Consider the following 22,896-nt stretch of genomic DNA (forward strand, 5'->3'; position numbering starts at 1 on the left):
CTTAGAGTATATAACCTATAGGAATTATATCCGCAATACGATATATTTTAAGTTTTCTCAGCATTTTTCTCTTAAGTTAAATCAATTAAAGGGTTGTTTGGGGGTGAAGGGGATGAGCTCAAAAATCGAAACTATATAATTTCAAGAGCTCATAAATAGCTCGTAATTCTGCCGCAAAAACCGATTCAATATTCCTATTTTTAAGTAGTGGGGGGGGGGCTGACTCAGCCCCCCCCCCCCCACTAAGGTATCAAATTCCTGCTCAGTGGAACGAGCTCAAAATTTTTAGTTTGCGGAATATGAGAGCTCATAAATAGCTCATAAATCAGGGCTATTTGTTTTTTGATTTTTGCAAGTGGGGGGGGGGCCAGCTCAACACGGGTCTCCTTTTGTGAACCAAATCAACCAAATTCATTCAATGGGGAACTTGCACATTTTTTTTTTATTACATAATAATGTTCAGTTTTGTATAAAAATGAGATTTGCAAAATTTCCCGCTTCAAAAACTCATAATAACTTAGAAATACAAATTTAAAGACTTCTTTATTTTAAAGTAGTTCAAACGACCCGTGACGTCATATAGTTTTACATTAGTTTTTTATATGGTTATATCAGTGATGTGGGAGGGTTATATGTAAGTATATTCTTCTTCTTCTTCTTTAGTTTATTGGCCTCCACCTACTTATGGGAAAATATTTATATTGTAATGACATTTTTTATCGTATGTCATTGTAATAATATAAAAAATATACCAGTTTGTTGGGATTGGAGTTTACAGTTTTTTGAAGGAAAAAAGAGAAAGATTAATATGGAAAATAAAGAAAAACTTTATAAGTATTGTTTAGTGACATTCTGTACAAGTACAAGCATTCAAAACCCCAATAAAAATACTTAAAAACACTCAAATATATCAGAAATAGAAATTATCAAATATATTTATAAAACTTAGTGTCAGTGTCAAAACGAATGCCAAACCTATGAGGGAACTTACACATTTTTTTATTACGTAATATTATTCAGTTTCCTTTAAAAATAATATTTCCAAACTTTCACGCGGTAAAACCTCATAATAACTTAGAAGATAATTTAAAATCTATATATTTTTTTCTGTTTTCTGGCCTTGGTTTAGAAGAACCCTTAGCCAATGTAAAATAGTTCAAACGATCAAAAACGCTTGTGACGTTACATTACTGTATTTTCTACTGACGTTTATAATGTCTAATTTAAAATTATATACAATTTTGTTTACTTTGTTGGTGCAGAATGTACATGCACAACTATATGACGTCACTATGCGTTTTGGACCACCTGTTTTAATTTGAATTTTTAATCGTCTTTAGGGGCCAAACGAAAGACAAACAAAACTTTTTTATCTTTGATACATGTTTTAAATTATGTTCTGTTGTGATTTATAACATTTTTTTCGAATTTAAAAATTTATGCAAGTTCCCTATTGAATCGGTAGATTGTTCTTATTATTATTATAAAAAGAAAACACATCTTAATACTCTTTAAATAGATTACTTCTTATATCTTCTATGAATTTATGAATGAATAATTTATGTTGTTTTACTATTAAGTTGACGTGGCTTTCAATAAAAACAAATATGGTATGTAATACAAAACAACTCTCTCTTTTCACAAATAATCTGACTAACATTTGCCGACGTTATCTCTATCTTATTTCTTCTGCTGGATTGTGTTGTCCTTGGTTCTCCCACAACGTGCTCCTCGGATTCTGCAAACTGTCCTTCTCCTTCAATCTGTTTCAAAAAAACAGCACTTGTTCGAAGTCTCTCCTCAAATTAAAATATCTGACTCGATAAAAACAATATCAATCTTTAGAATCCAAAGATTTTTTCACTCAGCTAGGTATCCTCGTGCAAAGTTTATATAATACTGGTACTTGTTAATGACAGAAACTGGAATATTTTCGGACACAAGGAGTTTGTACTTCTCGACTTGATCTCGTTTTCGTCTCATACGAATCTGCTTCCACGGTCACCAAATTAACACACTTTGCACAAATACACTACTTTCAAACTGGACTGATTGCTTTGGATGGTAATTACACAATACATTCATTTTTTCTCTCATCAATTGGAAACTCACCACTCTATTCTCCTTCCATCGGTCTCCTAGCCAATCACAAGCATTCTCCACACATCATATCCCTACTTTCTTTTCTTAAGAACAAATAGTAATGTATACAAAATATCTTTCTCCACAATTTCTAAGAGATATTAAAATTATTTTTATTTACAATCGAAAAAAACCCTCTATCCTAAACCAAACAAAAATGTTTACTATCGTTTCTTTCTGGGAAACCATTTAGAAATTTTATTGTCTATTGTTCAATCAACCGCGGTATACATTAACTTTCTAAACAAACGTTGTAGTCCGTTTTGTTGAAATTTATAAAATGTTCGTAGAAACTTTACCACTAAAATTTTACTCTTCCGCGAAACACTTCTTACGGCCAAGTTATTTTATTTACAAACTTTGACCATATACAGCGTCATGAAAATCTACGGTCTCGTGGTCTTTTGACATAAAATTATTTTCAAATTCTTCCCATAAAAATTATGTAACAATATATTATAGATTTATTCGCTCAGCATGCCCCAAACGTATCCTGAACTTACCCAGAGGAAGAACGCCTACTTCGGGGCATGCTGCACGAATAAATCTAGAATATATATATATTGATGTGATCTTGATTATTGATATGAGATAATATTTTTATATGTCACTTAATTTAATCAATGTATTAATACTAATCTAATTAATTAACCAGATCACATATCAATATGTTTTCAATCTCAGGGCGAATTATAAATTAATTACTTACTTTCGTGGCTTCAAATATTTCTTAATGGTTCCTAATCGGGATAGAAAAGAAAAAAGTAAAAAAAATACACATATGGGTTACAATTATAATCAAAATATTTTTTATTTTATTTAAAAGGCAATCAATGCTTAATATTTGCTATTTCTTATTATTCTTAAACATAACATTTACAAATGGGAATCTTATTTCCTTTTGGTTTTCAATTGAAAGTTTTTATTAACATTTAACTATTAGGAGTTATTAGGAACAACTCTATTTAAGTTTGATGAAGCTTTTCTGATATTATTGATTATGTTATTCAATTTTTTATGTGGAATTTAATACGAAAAACCCATACATTCATGTCCAAACAAATGAGACTGACCTTTTCCTGGTGAACTGAAAATGTCCTCACACAAGACCCGTTTCCTGCTATCCTTGGCTGCGATCAAACCTCGTCCTGGCTTCCAGTAATGTTCTCCTTTGAAAAACTAGCTCGAATAGCTCTCGTTCCCGCTTTTGTCGTGATGCTGTGTTCTACCTTTTTCGAAACTGCTATCAGCTACCGGGACACTCTTGGCTCAAGGAGGTTCTTTTACTCTCGACCTGGCCTACTTCTCGTTCCACGATAGATACTCCACACTCACGGAACTATACCGGCTTTCTCACTCTCCGTACACTACCGTCTACTACTCGACTTCACTTCTCGACAGCTCAAAACATTCTGATCTCCCTTTGTCATTCATTCACCTACTTTCTAAATATCCCTTCCAGATTCACAAATCAATCTTCCACCACCAACTCTCATTCGTAATATTCCTCAAAACCAATTTTTAATCTTTCTAAATATGCTTAATGGATTTCAAAAGAAAATATTTAATTCCCATTCTAAAATACTTTCTAACTATTTACAAATTTTAATGACCTATTCTCTCTTTCAAATGAGTCTTATTTAGCATAGGCTAATGATCGAAACCTTCCGCGAAAAACGATAATGAACTATCATCTATTTCACTGAGTTTTATTTAGCATAGGCTAATGATCGACCTTCCGAGAAGAACGATAATGGTACGCGTCATTCACTTTTTTTATCTAAGCACATTGTTCCGAGTTTCGTACGCTTATTCTAATCACTTCTTAAAATTAAATATAACAATTTGTTGTATACAGGTTGTTCTAAATTTATATGCCCGAGGTTGAGAAAATTAAAAATATTTTATATTAAAGTGAATTTTGTTTATAATTATCAAAATTTAATTTTCATATCAAATAGAAATATAACAATATATATATATATATATATATATATGAAAGGAAACGGCAATTGCATTTTATTTCACTTCGACCACCACCGATATTCTACACGACGTGTTTCGAGCTCATGTCAAGCTCTCGTCAGGAACATCTAGGTGGATGGTCGAGGTGTAAGAAAATGCTTTTGGCCTTTCTGGTAATAATAAAATAACCAGACTTCAGTACACTTGGTACGACATCTATATTAATTAAACGAAAAGATTTCTCTGGTATACAGAAGAAATCTTTTCCGTAGCGGACGCGAAAATGTAAATTTCAAAGTCTTCATAAAAGACGATGAACGACAAAAGACACCTCTTTGTGTCACAGATTTGTCTACAAAGCCACGTTTCTTACTTTACAAAAAAAAGATTTCTTCTGTATACCAGAGAAATCTTTTCGTTTAATTAATATATATATATATATATATATATATGTTCGGAAAGGTTTCCGCGGTTAATACAATGAAACTTAAAGCTAAAATCAATATCAACAAAAGAATTAATATTAAAATTAAACTCACCAGGCTTCCGGGTTGAACCGCGTCGTTGGTTTCTAGGCCGAGCTTTCGACGTCCTCTCTGACGTCATCTTCAGGGCTTCCGGGGTCTCAGTCTCCTGAGGCTCCAGACACTACACTCACTACTCACTACTTCACTACTCACTGCAATACTGTTGTTGCTGACGCTGGGGCGGTCATTTATACCGTGGACTGATGTGACTGACGTGGCTGTCGATGACGTGGCGGAGTGGGAATTAGCGCGAAGACTATTTGGAGTGGCGCGAAGATTTTTGACGGCTGGAATTGTATTTGTAGATGGAGCGGACGATGTTTTCTTTAGGAGGGGTCTCCAAGTCGAAGGTAAACGGATGCCGTCATCTCTTTTATTGAGACAACTTGGCCGTTTTTCGATTTCTATGGCTTCTCGGATAATCCTTTGTTTATAGAAGCGGATGGGGGCTATGGTTCTGGAGTTTTCAAAGTCAATTTTGTGACCTGTATGAAGATGGTGTTGGCCTAGGGCTGAAACTGAATCGGAATTGCGAACAGATATGGAATGTTCATAAATCCTATTTTGGATTCTACGATTGGTTTGTCCTATGTAAGATCGGGGGCAGTCTGCACAAGGAATTTCATAAACTCCGTGTTGTTCATTTGGAATGTTGTCTTTGACGGATCGGACAAGAGATGAAAGTTTTTGTTGGGGGGTAAATCCAAAATAGGATTTATGAACATTCCATATCTGTTCGCAATTCCGATTCAGTTTCAGCCCTAGGCCAACACCATCTTCATACAGGTCACAAAATTGACTTTGAAAACTCCAGAACCATAGCCCCCATCCGCTTCTATAAACAAAGGATTATCCGAGAAGCCATAGAAATCGAAAAACGGCCAAGTTGTCTCAATAAAAGAGATGACGGCATCCGTTTACCTTCGACTTGGAGACCCCTCCTAAAGAAAACATCGTCCGCTCCATCTACAAATACAATTCCAGCCGTCAAAAATCTTCGCGCCACTCCAAATAGTCTTCGCGCTAATTCCCACTCCGCCACGTCATCGACAGCCACGTCAGTCACATCAGTCCACGGTATAAATGACCGCCCCAGCGTCAGCAACAACAGTATTGCAGTGAGTAGTGAAGTAGTGAGTAGTGAGTGTAGTGTCTGGAGCCTCAGGAGACTGAGACCCCGGAAGCCCTGAAGATGACGTCAGAGAGGACGTCGAAAGCTCGGCCTAGAAACCAACGACGCGGTTCAACCCGGAAGCCTGGTGAGTTTAATTTTAATATTAATTCTTTTGTTGATATTGATTTTAGCTTTAAGTTTCATATATATATATATATATATATATATATATATATATATATATATATATATATATATATATATATATATATATATATATATATATATATATATATATATATATATATATATATGATAGTTTAGCTTCCCGTGCGTGACAAGCTTTAGAGGTTCAGTGTCATTTTTGTCTCTGGAGACTGAATTAAATATATTTTATCGCCAACCGTCACTAAAGTCATTCATTATTGTACTCATTTGCCCTCATTTGCGGCAGTAAAGTATCACTTTAATGTACTGAAAGAAGAATTTTACTTTACCTGCCGCGATTTTTAATCAAATTAACCTAACAAGTGGTCGATGGCAGTAATCGATTATTTATTTATTTGAATTAACTTAACATTTATTGACTTTATTTATTAAAAATATTGTACAAAATTTGCAATATTATCAATTACATTTATGTCAAAAAGTGAAATTCTGTAGTATTTTGTAATTATATTCACATAAAAAATATTATCCGTAGAAAAATTATTTTTACATATTCGAAAAGCTGGTGCGGGAGCACGCCAATTAGAATTCTATTTTAGTGACGTCACGTTGCCTAGCAACCGTCGATTCTCCCATTAAGAAATTCTATTTTGTGACGTCAGCAAAATAGAATTCTATTTGGCGTGCTCCCGCACTAACTGTTTCATAAATAACTATTAAAGAATTGATGGATTCGACCGTTACTGGATGTAAGTTCATTTTATCTAACAATTAAACACTGAAAACCTTTGTTTTCTATACTTCCACAAAATTTACGATAACTATGTATTCTGTAATAATATCTGACAGTTATTTTTAAAGTTTATATGACGGAACTGTATAAAAAAACTGCAGGCCTTATTGGGTGGTCAGGTTTGTGTAGTTTAAGGTCATGGGTACATAATTCGCAAATATTTTACGGCTATCCCTACTTTTTCTGTCTTTACACGGCAAATTACGTGTAGTGAAATTCACACTGGTATGGATATGTAAACATTACTAGAATGTCATTTTATTTGACAATGTCATTATTAACTTTAAAGAGATGGCTTTTGAATGTTCTTGAATAACTGTTATTTGTATAAATGCAAATTATTAATTCAGTTAATAAATGTGATAATTTTTTCACTAACTATGTATTCAGTGATTGTAATAATTTATATGTACAACAAAAACTAATACTCAATCGAGAAAAGAGAAAAAGTGGTAAAGTGACTTTTTAATAATACATATATTGTTACTATGGAACACTTAAAATTTTGAACATCTTTAACAAAAAAAATACTTGGATCACAGAATATATCCTGATGTATTATCTGATTGGATCTTCCATAAATAACAAACAATTAACTTTTTATTAAGTTCACGTCTTAAATCAATTATTTATCAAATACACTCCCAATATTATTTAATCAACAACTTAAAATATTCCTGATGCCATGTCAAATATTTAAAATTGCCACTGTGTCTTGTCATCATATTATATTTGACTCAGTGCGTTGCATGACAAAGATAGCGAATGTTCGATTTGGAAAATATCACCACGGACATGGTGTCCATTTTTTTCGAATCCTGAAAAAACTAATAAATATTTTTGAAAAATTTAAACGCAGAATGAAAGACTAAATTATTATCGAGGGCCGAAAGTCCCTTAGAATAAATAAAAAGTTTCTTTTGAATGAGATATTTGAAATTAAAAATCACACTACATTTTCTCTTAGTTTTTCACCCCTGTAACTTATTAAAATAAACATTATAGAAGTGTTCAGGGACTTTCGGCCCTCGGTAAGAACGTAATCTTTCATTCTGCGTTTAAATTTTTCAAAAATACTTATTAGTTTTCTCAGGATTCGAAAAAAATGAATCCCCATTTGAATAGCATTGCAGCCGAAAAAACGTACCCATCCTCTTAATAAAAGAGTATAATTTAGGAGGTTGTGGGTTCATAATATTAAGGTATTTCTGTTCTGTTGGATTTAATATGGATTTTGAGAACACCAGCATTATGGAGGAAAAAAGAAAGGAATAACACCAGCTTTCAGAACTAACAACAACTTAAGCAAATATATTAAGAACAATACGAGCCGAAAGAGAAAACAACTACAGAGTAGTGTCTACAAACTAACTTGTGGTGACTGTCCGAAAACTTACATCGGTAAAACTGGCAGAACCTTTGACAAACGGATAGCAGAACACAAAAGGGCTTTCAACAATAGAAAAACAGACACTTCTACATACGCACTTCACCTTCTAGATCATAATCATTCTTTTAATGAAGAGTTTCAAATTCTGCATATTCAAAATAAAGGCCTTAAGCTATCTTTATTGGAATCTATGGAAATTAATAAATTAAAAAATACAGATATAATTCTGAATGACCAACTCGAGACAAACAGCTCCCCACTCCTCAACCTCTTCAGTTAAAGACTTTAAAAAGGCAAACCCATAGTAAACTAAATCACTTGAGAAAGGCACTCTGCCGAAACAGCTGTAGTCACAGTTATAATAAATTTTGTGGAAGTATAGGAAACAAACGTTTTCAGTGTTTTATTGTCAGAACTATTAAAGAATTCATCTACATTAATGTTCCATAAAGAAAACGTGTGTAACATACTTTGATCATTTTTTGTGGGTTAATCTCCATCTGGTATGTGACAAACTCATTGCTTAACTCGAATATTACGCAACTGTGCGAATATAATGTGAATGACATACTTAAAACTATTGAAAGTGCAAGGAAAGGCTTTAACGACTTTTTAATATGGACATAAAACTTATTTGAAGTAAATATTTTATGCTTTCATCTTGATGTAAAACAGTCGTTAGGTATTTTGTTTCAAGAAGTTGAAATGATTATGTAATCGTTAATTATGTGTCAAAAATTTATCTCCCTCATTTAAAGTAAACAATAGAAAACACAGTGAATGATTAATAGGCCATGCTACAAATTATAAATATATTAAAAATTATTCAAGGGACTTGTATTATCATGTCCTTTATTGCTCATTGGCTGTTCAAAATTTAACCCTGTCCGTTGTCTGATCTTTAATATCTCTCTTTAATCTCTCTCAAAAATCTTTACTACAATCAGACCGCTTGTATTAAGTTGGATCAAGAAGTTTCAGCTAAAGTTTATATTAAGCGTGTTGTCAGACAGGGATGTGTTATATCACTGCTGACATTATTCAATGCCTACACCGAACCAATTTTTGAGGAAGCGATAAATAATCGTCGCGAAGATGCTAAACTCGGTGGTGAAATATCTGCCATTATGATACGCATAATGGTAGAGATTCTGGAAGACTTTGAAACCCTGTTGAACGCTGTAAACAACGAATGTATTGCAAAGGGCTTAACAATCAACGCAAAGAAAACAGAATGGATGGTGGTCGGAAAAATTAAAATCAAAGACTCAATACTAAAATTAGATAACAAAATCCTGGAAAGGGTGGAACACATTTTAGATATCTGGGTAGCTGGATTGACTAAAGGGTTAAAAGTGATGAGGAAATTTCGACTAGAATAGAACTTGCACAAAAAGCATTATTAGCTGGCGTTCTGTATTGTGCAGTAGAAGTCTGTCATTGACCACACGTCTAAGAGTATTGGAGTGCTACGTCTGGTCCGTTTTGTTCTATGGATGTGAAACTTGGACAACAAAAATGAAGAATCTCAACAAATTAGAAGCGTTCGGAATCCCATGGACAGCACACATATAACGAACGTGTGCTAGAGACGATGTACAAAGAGCGAGAATTAATCAACGTCGAAAAAATGAGAAAGGTTCAATACTTCGGTCATACAGTCGAACCCGCTTATTGGAATAGCCTTCGTGCCAGGCAAAATTATTCTTATAACCGGGATATTCTAATAACCGATCATTGGTGGCTAGCCGAAATAAGTGTACCGAATATACGCAATAATAGTACATATTTATATACTATGCCAATATGTATAATGTATATTATGTATGTATATGGTTTTACGTCTTTTTATGTCAATAATACAGCAGTGTAACTACTACTTATCTATTTATTAAATACCAAATTACATTATATGTATGTGAATGAATACAGTAATTAATATGGAAAGTAATTAAGAGGAAACAGTAGCGATCAACAGGTAGCAAAAACGCGTTCCAAGATTGCGGCTGTAATTTTGAATATTTTTTCGAGATATTTGGCACACGTGTTCGTAATATAATAAAGAATGGCGGTACAAAGTCCAATTTGAAAAATATATTAATATGTGGAAATTACTTGTAATTAAATACAATATTAAAAAAACGAGCCTGTACCGCCATTAAGAAGAACAAAAAAATACACTTTCTTCAAATAAACTTTTTTATCCGATGCCTAGATTTTGTGTCATTTTGGAACTACTAATGAAATAAAAAAATTTAGTATAAAAAGTTTATTTGAAGAAAGTGTATTTTTTTGTTCTTCTTAATGGCGGTACAGGCTCGTTTTTTAATATTGTATTTAATTACAGAGCAATTTCCACATATTAATATATTTTTCAAATTGGGTTTTGTATCGCCATTTTTTATTATATTACGGATACGTGTGCCAAATATCTCGAAAAAAATATTCAAAATTACAGCCGAAATCTTGGAACGCGTTTTTGCTACCTGTTGATCGCTACTGTATCACCTTAATATAAAATGTATGCAATATATAGATATGTAAATACTTTTTTTATTAAGATGCATATATAATAAAATTACTTATTTTTTCTTGAGAAATCATCGGTAATTATATCTTTTTTTGTTGTTAATCCTTGTGGTCATCCTTAATCCATTGGTTGAATCGAAGTTGTATTGGCGGCAAGACATGGATTGTTACATTACATTATTCAACGTCAAGTCTGGTTAAAGATCTTTTCTTTTCAAATTTAACAAAGCCATGATCCACTTCTTGCAAACAAGTAGGTACTCTCTGGGTAAATTCTAAATATGTAAACTGCTTCTAAAAATTTTATAACAAGCAACTAAGTGGTGGCAATATGTACAGTCTGAACCAACGAAAATTTGACTCCCTCAGAAACTCAGAAACCAAGAGCTTCTTCAAAATCTAAAAAAACACGTTAATTTTTAATGGAAGGGGGACGAATTTTCATGCAAAATGCATGCCCACAAATGTAACGCCCTACTGCCCCGCATCGACCCCCACTTTTTTTTTAAATAGCAAGTGTGGTCGAGTGGCACATCATTTGAAAGGTAATTGTTTTCTCTAAACGACGCTCTATTTTTTTTAATTTACGTAATAAGTTTGAAGATAATTTTGGACTTGACAAATTTATTATAAATTAGTTAAATCCAAAATTAGCTGTAAGTTTATTCCGCAAATTAAAAAAAAATCGAGGGTCATGTAGAGAAAGCAAATACCTTTCAAATGATGTGCCACTCGACTACATTCGCTATATAAAAAAATGGGGGCCTGATGCGGGGCAGGGAAAGGGGGACAAACCCCCTACATGACCCCCTTGCATGACAATTCGTCCACCTCCTCAATACAAATTGACATGTTTTTTTTATTCTGAAAAAACTCTTGGTTTCTGAGTTACTGGGGTGGGAATCAAATTTTCGTCTTAACACCCTGTATAGAACTTTGTAGACAAATAAAAATTACTTTATGACCTATGCATTTGTTGGCTAAAGATCGAATTGGTACTCGTAAAAAAATAATAAATTTTTATTATCTACTTATTATGAAACCCTAATAATATATAAACCATCAATACAGATGTTACAGGCCCTTGACGACAAACCATAATATTTAATTTTTTAGTAAATTGTACAAAAAATTTATTCGTCGACCTCAAAAATATTCTTATAAGCGGTATTATTTAATTAGAACATATTCAAATAAACGGATACATTTATTAAGGAGTAAATGGAAACGTTTCGGGACCTCGAATTTATATTCCATAAACCGAGATATTCCTACAACAAGGATTCTAATAAGCGGGTTCGACTGTATAATGAGAGGACCTAAATATCGCTTACTCCGGTTGATCATTCAGGGCAAAATTGAAGGAAAACGCTGGGTTGGAAGAAAACAATTGTCCTGGCTGCGTAACATTAGACAATGGACAGGTCGAACGGTCGAGGAATTGTTGTAAATAGCTGCCGACTGAGAAACATTTCATCAGCTTGTTAATACGACATAGCCAACGCTTGAAAATAAGGACGGTACACAAATAAGAGGCTTATCGGATGTTTCTTAGCCACGATAGTCTTTTCCATCCTAGTCCTCCCTAGTCATCTCTTTCACTCGATCTTTCCTTTCACTATTAGTTGAACATATCGGTACTTATTATTTCTATGATGTTTTTCTAACTTTCACTGTGTTGAAAAGTTCTCGTTCCTTGCTTATTCCATGGAGCACTTCTTCGTTTTAGCTATGCGATGTCCATTGTCCATGCAATTTTGAGAATTCTCCGGTAGATCCACATTTCAAAGGCCTCCAATTTATTTAGGTTAGTGTTTTAAGGGTCCAGTTTAGCATTTTGATAAATGTAGTCGAACTTAGAGTTATATTTGAGAATCACATGTTTTTGAGAGCAGTCTTTTGATTTTATCGAAAGATTTCCTGGCCTGTTCTATCCTCAATCTTATTTCCATGTCAATATTTAGGCTGGTATTGATCCAACATCCCAGGTACTTAAATTTATTGACCTGTTCTAAAATGTACCACTTATTGTGCAAGATTGTTGTACATTTTGGCTTTTCGGATTGACATCATTACTTTTATTAATACATATTTCTAAAATATTCTTTTGTTTAACGAAGATTATAGTGTTTAAAAAAATACTTTTTTTAGATCACAAAATGGAGTTTGTCAAAGAGAATTTAGGTTTAGTGTTATTTCTCACAATATTCCTTCTAATATACATATACTACAAAAATGCCTACAAATACTGGAAAAATATGGGAGTGCCCCAACTGGATCCAGAGTTTCCCTTTGGAGATATGTACGATACCATATTTAGGAAACAAAATATGGGCGATAAAATAAAGGAAATATATGACAAAATGAAAGGTCGGAGGTAAGTGAAAGGTGTAATTTTTATATCATTATGTCTTTGAGCATTTTTTGTTTATTGTTTATTGTCTACTATAGCAGACTTACACATTTTTTTATTATATAATAATGTTCAGTTTTGTATAAAAATGGGATTTCCAAAATTTCACGCTTAAAAAACTTATAATAACGTAGAAGTACAAATTTAAAGTCTTCTGTATTTTAAAATAGTTCAAACGACCCGTGACGTCACATCGTTTAACGATATGGTTCCGTTTATGGTTATATTTAAGTATATTCTTCTGATTCTTCTTTAGTTTATTGGCCTCCACCTACTTGGGTATTTGGCCAGCTCGTCGTTGCGGAATAAAGGAAAAATAATTATATTCTAATGACATTTATCGTATGTCATTGTAATAATATATACCAGTTGGTTGAGATTGGAGTTTGATATAGTTATTGAAGGAAAGGAAAGAAGGTTTACTATGGAAAATAAAACCATTTTGTAAAAGTACAAGTTTTCTATGAATAGTTCAAACGATCAAAAACACTTGTAACGTCACATAACTGCATTTTCTACTGACGGTTATAATGTCTAATTTAAAATTATATACAATTTTGTTTACTTTGTTGGTTCAGAATGTAAACATATATAGCCCAATGACGTCACGACGCGTTTTGGGCTGGCTGGTATAATTTGAATTTTTAATCGTCTTTAGGGGCCAAACGAAAAACAAACAAAACTTTTTTATCTTTGATACATGTTTTAAATTATCTTCTGTTGTGATTTATAACATTTTTTTTCGAATTTAAAATTTTATGCAAATTACCTATTGAGCTATATGTTCAAGTTACGAACTGTTATCTTTTGGCATGTCTAAGTTACATGTTATGTTTATATGGGATATTCTGTGTGTTTGTGTAATAATTATGCTATGTGCTTCTGTGTGTGTGGATATTCATAAATTATATCGATTATTGGGACATAATTTATTGTAAAAAGTATTTTTGTGTATTGTGTGTTGCATATCTATAGTGTATGATAGACTTGTGTTTCACATTCTCCTATCGTTCTTTCCTCTACTGTTGGTATGTTCTTGTTGTTCACTTCCTCTCTAATTCTTGACAACCAAAGTCTGCTGTATTCTGCTGATGCTGCAATGTGTAGCAAATCTATCAAGAGATAAAAGAAATGACCCATCAAGAAGATGCGACAACTGGCACAACGTAGAAGAATAGTTCTGAAGAAGTATCAAGCTTTAGAAGTTAATATCTTAGTGAAAGGAGAAATATTTTATGAAACAGACTATTTTGAAATGAATTAGTTTTCAAGTTTTATTATCTTTTTGTTCTTTTAGTCCTGTCGCCAGGGGGTACAACGGCCTCCTTTATTCAGATGGACTTACCCAAGTTTTATTTATGTATTTTGACCCGTAGAACACGAATTTTTTGATCCGGATGTCGATAAGATTGTTATAAACAAAGAACTTGAGGAATTACATAACAGCGATTTTTCGCAAAACAAAACTTTTTTTGTATTTTTTGGATCATTAAGCAAAACATGTTCTTACAAGTTTTTTCGTTGGATGCATACTTTTCGAGATAAACGCGGTTGAATTTTCAAAAAATCGAAAAACCGCAATTTTTGAACCCGAATAACTTTTGATTAAAAAGTAAAATAACAATTCTGCTTACCGTATTTGAAAGTTCAAGTCAAATTCTACCGATTTTGATTATTTGCATTGCTAAAAATTAATTCTTTATTGTTAAACAAAGCTATAAACACATAGTGCTTGAGTGATGTTTTCAATGCATTTCTCATTTAATATCGAACGAGTAGGCAAACCGTTTGTAGGCTATTTCTACGTAGCTTGCCTTAAAACGCATGCCTGGGCACGGTAAACACTATTTGTTTATAGCTTTGCTTGAGAATAAAACAATTAAAAGATGAAGTAGTTTTCAATCCTAATAGCAAAATTAATAATATTGAAAATATTAAAAACATTACTAAAAGATTTTTAAATTGAACACTTAAACTTATTGGTACACTTTCCTGGTGACACCTCCAAGGCTTCTACAATTTGCAAGCACATGGATGCTGCAGTGAAGACAAAGGGAAGGAATTCTACACTATGCAATTCACATCCCCCGTCTGCAGCTTGGTAAAGTTCCAACGGAAAATGCACCTGGTTACTCTACGGAGTAATACGACTATAAAATAAAAATCTATACCATTTTTATTCAGTTGCAATGCGAAGGCAAAACAAACATTACTAAAAGATTTTTTTTACCAGGAAAGTGTACCAATAAGTTTTCAATTTAAAAATCTTTTAGTAATGTTTTTAATATTTTCAATATTATTAATTTTGCTTTTAGGATTGAAAACTACTTCATCTTTCAATTGCCAGATGACGCTAGTCACCTAATACCTTCACTTCGGTTGCAATGGGTGGGAAAACTCTCGGTGCTGGTCATTTAGGATTTGGAGAACAGTGCCTACGTTCTCTCCGATGAGGCTCCAATAAGAGCCGAAAATCGCGATTCAAGGGACTGGACTGCGCTCCGTATTCTAATTGAAAAGTAAGGTTGTTTTGCCTTCGCATTGCAACTGAATGAAAATGGTATAGATTTTTTTTTTAATTAAATTTTAAAACCGGTATAATTTGACTTGAACTTTTAAATGCGGTAAACAGAATTGCTATTTTATTTTTTAATCAAAAGTTATTTGGGTTCAAAAATGGCAATATTTCGATTTTTTGAAAGTTCAACCGCGCTTATCTCAAAAACTATGCATCCTACGAAAAAACTTGTAAGAACATTTTTTGCTAAGAGTGGCCCAAAAAATACAAAAAAATGTTTTATCTACTCTATCTCATATTATGTATAAGTTTTTAGTTTGTGAAAACTGTCATTGTCATTATAGATAGCAGAGCGTGAAGGATATAAAGTGTGCGTGAAGTAACAATGTATTTTAAATGGGATTTACTTTTTCGCACTGTTTTTGGCACACTTTTATATAATCAAATATCCTTAACTTTCGCGTTGTCATGGTGATGACATGTGAGCTATAAATTACAATAAAAGTTTTCACAGTTTTGTGGTTTGAAAGAAGTTAGAATTTTTAAATGTCAAAGTTCTAAAAATTATATAATAGAAATGAATTCCAATGACGAAAAGTTACAGTTTTTTATTTGTTTATTGTAGATAAAATATTGTATGAAACTGTGCGTGAAGTACTTCAGCATACTTCACGACCTGTTTCATAAATAACTATTGTTTTGCGAGAAATCGCTGTTATGTAATTCCTCAAGTTCTTTGTGTATAACAATCTTATCGACATCCGTATCAACTGTTACCCAAAAAAATTCGTGTTCTATGGGTCAAAATACATAAAAAAAACTTGGGTAAGTCCATCTGAATAAAGGAGGCCGTTGTACCCCCCTTGGCGACAGGACTATTTTATGTGTTATATTTTTTGCATGATTTAATATAAAATGAATCTTTTTTGAAATTTCTCTCTTAGTGACGTTTTCACGTACTAAATGGTCATGGACACTCTACGAGAATACGCATTTTTACCTTGGCTATTTCCTTTTTATTATCGAGATGAGATGCGTTTGTTTATGTTATCGGCAAGAAATGAAGTGTTAATAATTGTTACCAATGGGTCAATGTTAACTTTACACATAGGTAATTGTATTATCAAATAGAGTCGCCAAATGTTATACAACAATAATATTTATTGTTTACTGATAACTTGTTGAAACTAATTTAAAGTATTTAAAAATATGTATCTCCAAAATTTCTAGCTAAAAAAATTAAGTGACATAATGAAAAGAATGTCAGTCCCTATTTTTTTCAGCAAAAAAGTGATCGTAAACAACCCCCTAATCACCACCCTAATTAAAATTTGTCATTGACCTGATTTGGTTTTCTTGATTTATGTATTGTTAATAGGTTCTAGAAGTTTGATCGGCTTAGAATGATCAGTTTTTAAACAAATGGAGTTAAAAGCGAATAGCGAGTTTTAGTAGTTTGGTAAAAAATACTCTTTTGTTGGAGTGGTTGCCAAAAACTTGGTTTGCAAAATTTTTTACGTCAAAAACTGAGTGAGCTGTTGACAATTAAAACTTTGTAATATCATGCAAAAACCACCTTTGCCAGCCCTTTCAATGCCACCTCTTTTTTTGACTGAGAACTTTAAAAGGATTTAATATTAATAGCCTTATAGATCTTCTAAAAACCTACAAAATTCTAAAGAACTTTCTAAGATAAAAAATAAAAAAGTTACGGTTAAAAAATCAATATATTTTTTTGAAAAAAAAAAAGGAAAAATACAATTGGAAGCATAATAATGTAAGTTAGCGGTATTTTTAGTCATTGGCCTTATTTATTCTTCTTTATTTATTTATTAATAGATTTTGGAAGTTTGATTGGCTTAAAATGATTAGTTTTTAAAAAACTGAAGTTTAAAGCGAATAACGGATGTTTGCAATTTGATAAAAATGCCATTTTTTTCAGAATAGAAAGATTAGCATCAGAGATACGAAAAAATGTTTAAATATGAAATTGTAGGTAATTTAATTTCCAAGAACTTGGTTTGATAAAATTTGTTCTAGGGCACAAATTGAGTGAATCGTAAATGAGTATACTAGTATACCATCGAAAAACATTGATTTTTTAGATATAAAACCAACACTTTCGATAGCGAATAAATCAAAAACTATTAATTTTATCAAAAAAATGCATAGAACATTTTTTGCTTAGAATGAATGTTTTATTAACTTTTGCGGTCAAAATATAATAAAAAATTGTCACCCCCGAGATGAAGTGGCAATCACCCCCATGGTAAAAGCGCCTGTCGGCATCATATAGACTTTGATCCATGGACTATCCACTACTTATTCTCAAATTTTCAAGCAAATTGATCCATTCTGTAAAAATTGCGAGATGAAAAGCTTTGGTTCGTAGACTAATATATTAAATTAAGCAAACGATACCACATTATACGTACATACATAGGAAATCCACGAGGAAAAGTTTACCTGTAGTTGGCTGTATACCATACATTACAAAAACGATAAAATCCTTTATAAAAGGTATATTTGTTAAAATCCCTAAAAGGGCTACATCACAGAACAGAACTAGTTTTCGATGGGATGACCGATCATCATCAGTGTTTACGTGAATCTAACATGCTACATGCTAACCACCAAAATAAAAAATATGTGGGTAAAAACCCTTTACAATTGATCCGTCATAGAAACATAGATGAAAAATGTGAAATTAAACATCGATGTTTTAAACATCCATTTTTAATTTCACATCTTTCATCTATCATGTTCCTATGACGGATCAATTGTAAATGGTTTTTACCCACATATTTTTATTTTGGTGGTTAGCATGTAGCATGTTAGATACACGTAAACACTGATGATGATCGGTCATCCGATCGAAAACTAGTTCTGTTCTGTAATGTAGCCCTTTTTACGGATTTTAACAAATATACCTTTTATAAAGAATTTTATCGTTTTTTATACATAGAAAAATTATTGGCACGGTGAGAATGAAAAAACTGGAAGACCAAGATTCAGATGGATAGCCATGTTGACGTATCATGCATGATACATCGGTAATAACGCAAGATCCTGAGAGGACTGGCTCCTAATTGAATAGAGAATAAGACAGTATCACGCAGAGAAATTTTGGGGATGTTAAGACCCTCCGTGGGTTGTAGCAGTTAGATTATGATGGTGATAGCAGGAAAGAGAGAGAGAGAGAGAGAGAGAGAGAGAGAGAGAGAGAGAGAGAATAAATCGATGGCAACACACCAATAATGCAATATAAGTTACCGATATAAACTTCAATTTTGGAGGACTAGGTATTACCAAATAAATAATTTTGTTTATATTTGTAGGTTTGTTGGTCTATATTTCTTTAGCCGGAAAGCATTTTTGCCACTAGATCCAATATTAATTAAAGATATTTTAAATAAGGATTTCCAATACTTTTACGATAGGGGAATTTACTATAACGAAAAGAAAGATCCTCTAAGTGCTCATTTATTTTCCATTGCTGGTAAGTGAAATTTATATTATTTTTTCACATGTCTGTTAAAGAAAGAAATGTTACAAATATTTTATTTATGCATGTATATGTATTATACGTGTTAACGAACAGATTGAACAGTGTTAAAGAAAATTGAAATCAGATGTGAGGTGGGACATTGACGGAGGACTGTATGTGAGTCTCCGAATTGATAAGGAGTCAGAGGCACAGCTCGAAAGGCTTCAATGGAAGCCTTATTACCTTCTACAGCGAGCAAGTATTATACCGTTGGAAGAGGGTAAAGCAAGACAGGCAGGGAACATTGGGGAACCAAAACCTGCAACGATTACTTCCGAACTGCAGAAGGCCGAAGAGGAATCTATGCAGGTGGAAGAAATTACAAGAGGGCCTGTTAGAGACCCCAAAAATGAATAAACTGCAAAATTAAGATCATACAGATCAATTTGCAGCACAAAAAAACAGCTTCGGTACTTTTGTGCCAGGAAGTAGCTGAGAAGAACATTTATATGGTGCTTATTCAAGAACCGTGGATAAATGAAGGTAAGATACGGGGATTAAACGTTAAGGGATGGGAACTAATTTTGGGAGTACCTGACAATTAAATCAGAACTTGTATCTTTTGTAGATCTGACCTTAACCTGGTACCAGTTATGGAGCTCTGTAGGGGAGACATGGCAGCTGCCAGAATTAAACTGAATTGCAATGGGTTGGTTACAGAGTTGATTGTTGCGTCTCTTTACTTTCCTATTGACACTAAATAACAACTTCCAGGGACTAACCTAGAGAACCTTCTAGAATACACCAATAATAAGCATACAGAACTTATCATTGGAATCGACTCCAACGCTCACCACATCATTTGGGGGAGCAGAGATACAAACAACAGAGAAACCTCCGAACGAGGACAAGTTGTCATCGTTCGGAAGTTTCTATTCATTCCATTGTCACTTGCTGCCACATTTCCACCATGTGAACAAGTCGAATCACAGCTCAGATGTTACCTGGGGCATATTAGTAAAAATATTTCAAACATTCACGCTTAAGTTAGCATTTTCAACCTATGGTTCCTTGATGGATTACTTATACATAGCTTTGACCCTCATATTTTTGTTATATTATATCTTGGTGGTTAGCATGTAAACTTCACGTAAGCACTGATGATGACTGGTAAACCAGTCGAAAACTAGTTATGTGATTGTGATGTAGCCCTTTTTGGGGATTTTAAATATATACCTTTTATAAAGGATTTTACACAATAAATAACTTTTTATTATTAAGTTCACGCCTTAAATCAATTATTTATCAAATACACTATATATCAACATTATTTAATCAACAACTCAAAATATTCCCGATGCCATGTCAAATATTTAAAATTGCCACTGATTGTCACTGTCTGACTGACAATATTCTATTCGACTGAGTGCGTTGTAAGACAAAGATAAATTTGGAAAATATTACCACGGACATTGTGTTCATTTTTTTCGAATCCTGAAAAAAACCAATAAATATTTTTGAAAAATTTAAACGCAGAATGAAAGACTAAATTATTGCCGAGGGCCGAAAGTCCCTTAGAATAAATAAAACGTTTATTTTGAATGAGTTATTTGAAATTAAAAATCACACTAAATTTTCTCTTAGTTTTTCACCCCTGTAACTTATTAAAATAAACATTATAGAAGTTTTCGGAGACTTTCGGCCCTCTGTTATAATGTAGTGTTCCATTCTGCGTTTAAATTTTTCAAAAATACTTATTAGTTTTCTCAGGATTCGAAAAAATGAATCCCCATTAAGGGCCTATTAGAAATATCTCGAGAACTAAAGGTAAGAAAATCATGAAAGTTGGAATACAGGGGTTTTGAGGTGTGAACTATTTAATGAAAATATTTTGGTCTCTTTGCTACTTCCGGTTATACCGGAAGTTGATTGTAACTTCGTTTTTTTAAATGGAACACCCTGTATATTTTTACATTTTTAGATTTTCCCCGATTTCTTCTTTCTTTAAATATACGGTTTTGTAATATTATACAGGTTAGGTTAAAAGATAATTACGTTTTCTTATTAATTTCGTAGAAACATTCACATCCTGTAGGATTGTAGTAGTTTGACATAATAAACTCTATTTATGTTCAAATGACTTTTAATATAGTCTAATATTGTTAGGAATTATTGGTATAGTTAAATTTTTCATTTTAGTATACAGGGTTGGTAGAAACTCGGAATGAGTATCTTAAGAGTTTTCTTAAATAGAACACCCTGTATTTTAGTATTATAATGAAATGTTATTTTATGGTACTTTTCAATTTCTTAAGCATTCCCTATACTAAACTGCTTTAATTTGTGAGTTATTGGTGATTCAAGCCAAACATTAATTGCAACACAAAATATGTGAAATTGTATTAGGTTGGCCGTGAAAATATTCAATCACAAATAATTTTTTGGAAATAAATACATATTAATCTAGACTGATACTTAAAATTGCCAATAATGGTTGAGCTATCAAAATATCATCGAAGTTAAGATTGTTGGTGCGATTAACAATTAAGCACAAATTAAAGCAGTTAGGTATAGGGACTGCTTAAGAAATAAAAAAGTACCGTGAAATATCATTTCATTACAATACTAATATATAGGGTGTTCCATTTAAGAAAACTCAGAAAATACTCATTCCGAGTTTCGACCAATCCTGTATACTAAAATTAAAAATTTGGCTATACTAATAATTGTTAACAATAGTAGACTATATTTAAAATCATTTGAACATAAATAGAGTTTATTATGTCAGACTACTACAATCCTACAGGGTGTGAACATTGCTACTAAATTATTAAGAAAACGTAATTATCTTTTAACTTACCCTGTATAATGTTACAAAACCTTATATTTTAAGAAAGAAGAAATCGAGGAGAATCCAAAAATGTAAAAATATATAGGGTGTCCCATTTAAAAAAACGAAGTTATAAGCAACTTCCGGTATAACCGGAAGTACCAAGTATATGAAAATATTTTCATTAAATGGATCAGTCTTCAAAACCCCCTTCTAATTTTCATAATTTAGTTGCCTTTAGTTCTCGAAATATTTCTAATAGGCCCTTTATCTGCCTCACCCTATATAGATTGAAGAGGTGTTCATGTAGTCCCATTGAGGAAGTCTGGAGAGACCGAAACATACGGATGGGGATGCTGGTCTGGTTCATCTCTGAACCGAAATATAACGTAAGCTGTCTTTGATTTTTCATTTTACTCAGATTTTGAGTCCACGGAACTAACTTTCGTTGGAATTTTTCCTAGACGAATAGACGGAATGTGACTGCATATTGTAAAGTCCCTTTCGTCTTCTTTATTCGTCGTCTCCTTGCCTTATTAATTATAAAAAGCAGAGATTAAGGATGTACTCAGAAATTGGTTCCACGAGAAGTTTCAGATTTATTGTTTACATGGGACTTCTCATTTCTCCAAAAATATATACTTTATCGAATAAGCTGCGTTGCCATTGCAAAACTTTTTTCTTTGAAAGAATAGAATTAGAAGGAACGAATTCAGGTTGTCACCAGAAACATGGTTTTTATTGTTTTAAATAGATGTCGCTACAGCGTCTAACAGCGAATTATTTTATATAATTTTACTTAGTAAGACGGTTGGTTTTCGTTACGATTCATAGCAGATCACAGGCATCTTGTTGTGCAGTTACAAAGCCTCTACAAAAAATATATCCGTTTCCACCTCTATACGCTCTGAGCTTCGCTGGTGTCGCTCCTAGCGGTTACTAATTCAACTTTTACCGGTAATTTTTAAATATATTATTTAATTGTTATCGCTTAATATTTACAACGCAAAAAAGTAATTA

The 22,896-nt window shown here is 32.6% G+C and overlaps 2 protein-coding genes across 2 annotated transcripts in view; one reads left to right on the forward strand and one right to left on the reverse strand.

Moving 5' to 3' along the window:
• The window catches only part of LOC126880648 (centrosomal protein of 290 kDa), a 127,653-nt gene that overhangs the window by 48,365 nt on the left and 56,392 nt on the right, over nt 1-22,896 (reverse strand). The window lies entirely within an intron of this gene.
• Nucleotides 1-22,896, forward strand: part of LOC126880649 (probable cytochrome P450 6a13) — a 39,552-nt gene that overhangs the window by 7,380 nt on the left and 9,276 nt on the right. Inside the window, exons 2-3 of the mRNA XM_050644691.1 lie at nt 12,780-13,005; nt 18,898-19,058. Coding sequence (XP_050500648.1) covers nt 12,788-13,005; nt 18,898-19,058 — 379 coding nt within the window. The 5' untranslated portion in view covers nt 12,780-12,787. The remainder of the gene's footprint in view (nt 1-12,779; nt 13,006-18,897; nt 19,059-22,896) is intronic.

Source organism: Diabrotica virgifera, chromosome 2, assembly GCF_917563875.1.
Source record: "Diabrotica virgifera virgifera chromosome 2, PGI_DIABVI_V3a".
Classification (NCBI taxonomy): Eukaryota; Metazoa; Arthropoda; class Insecta; order Coleoptera; family Chrysomelidae; genus Diabrotica; species Diabrotica virgifera.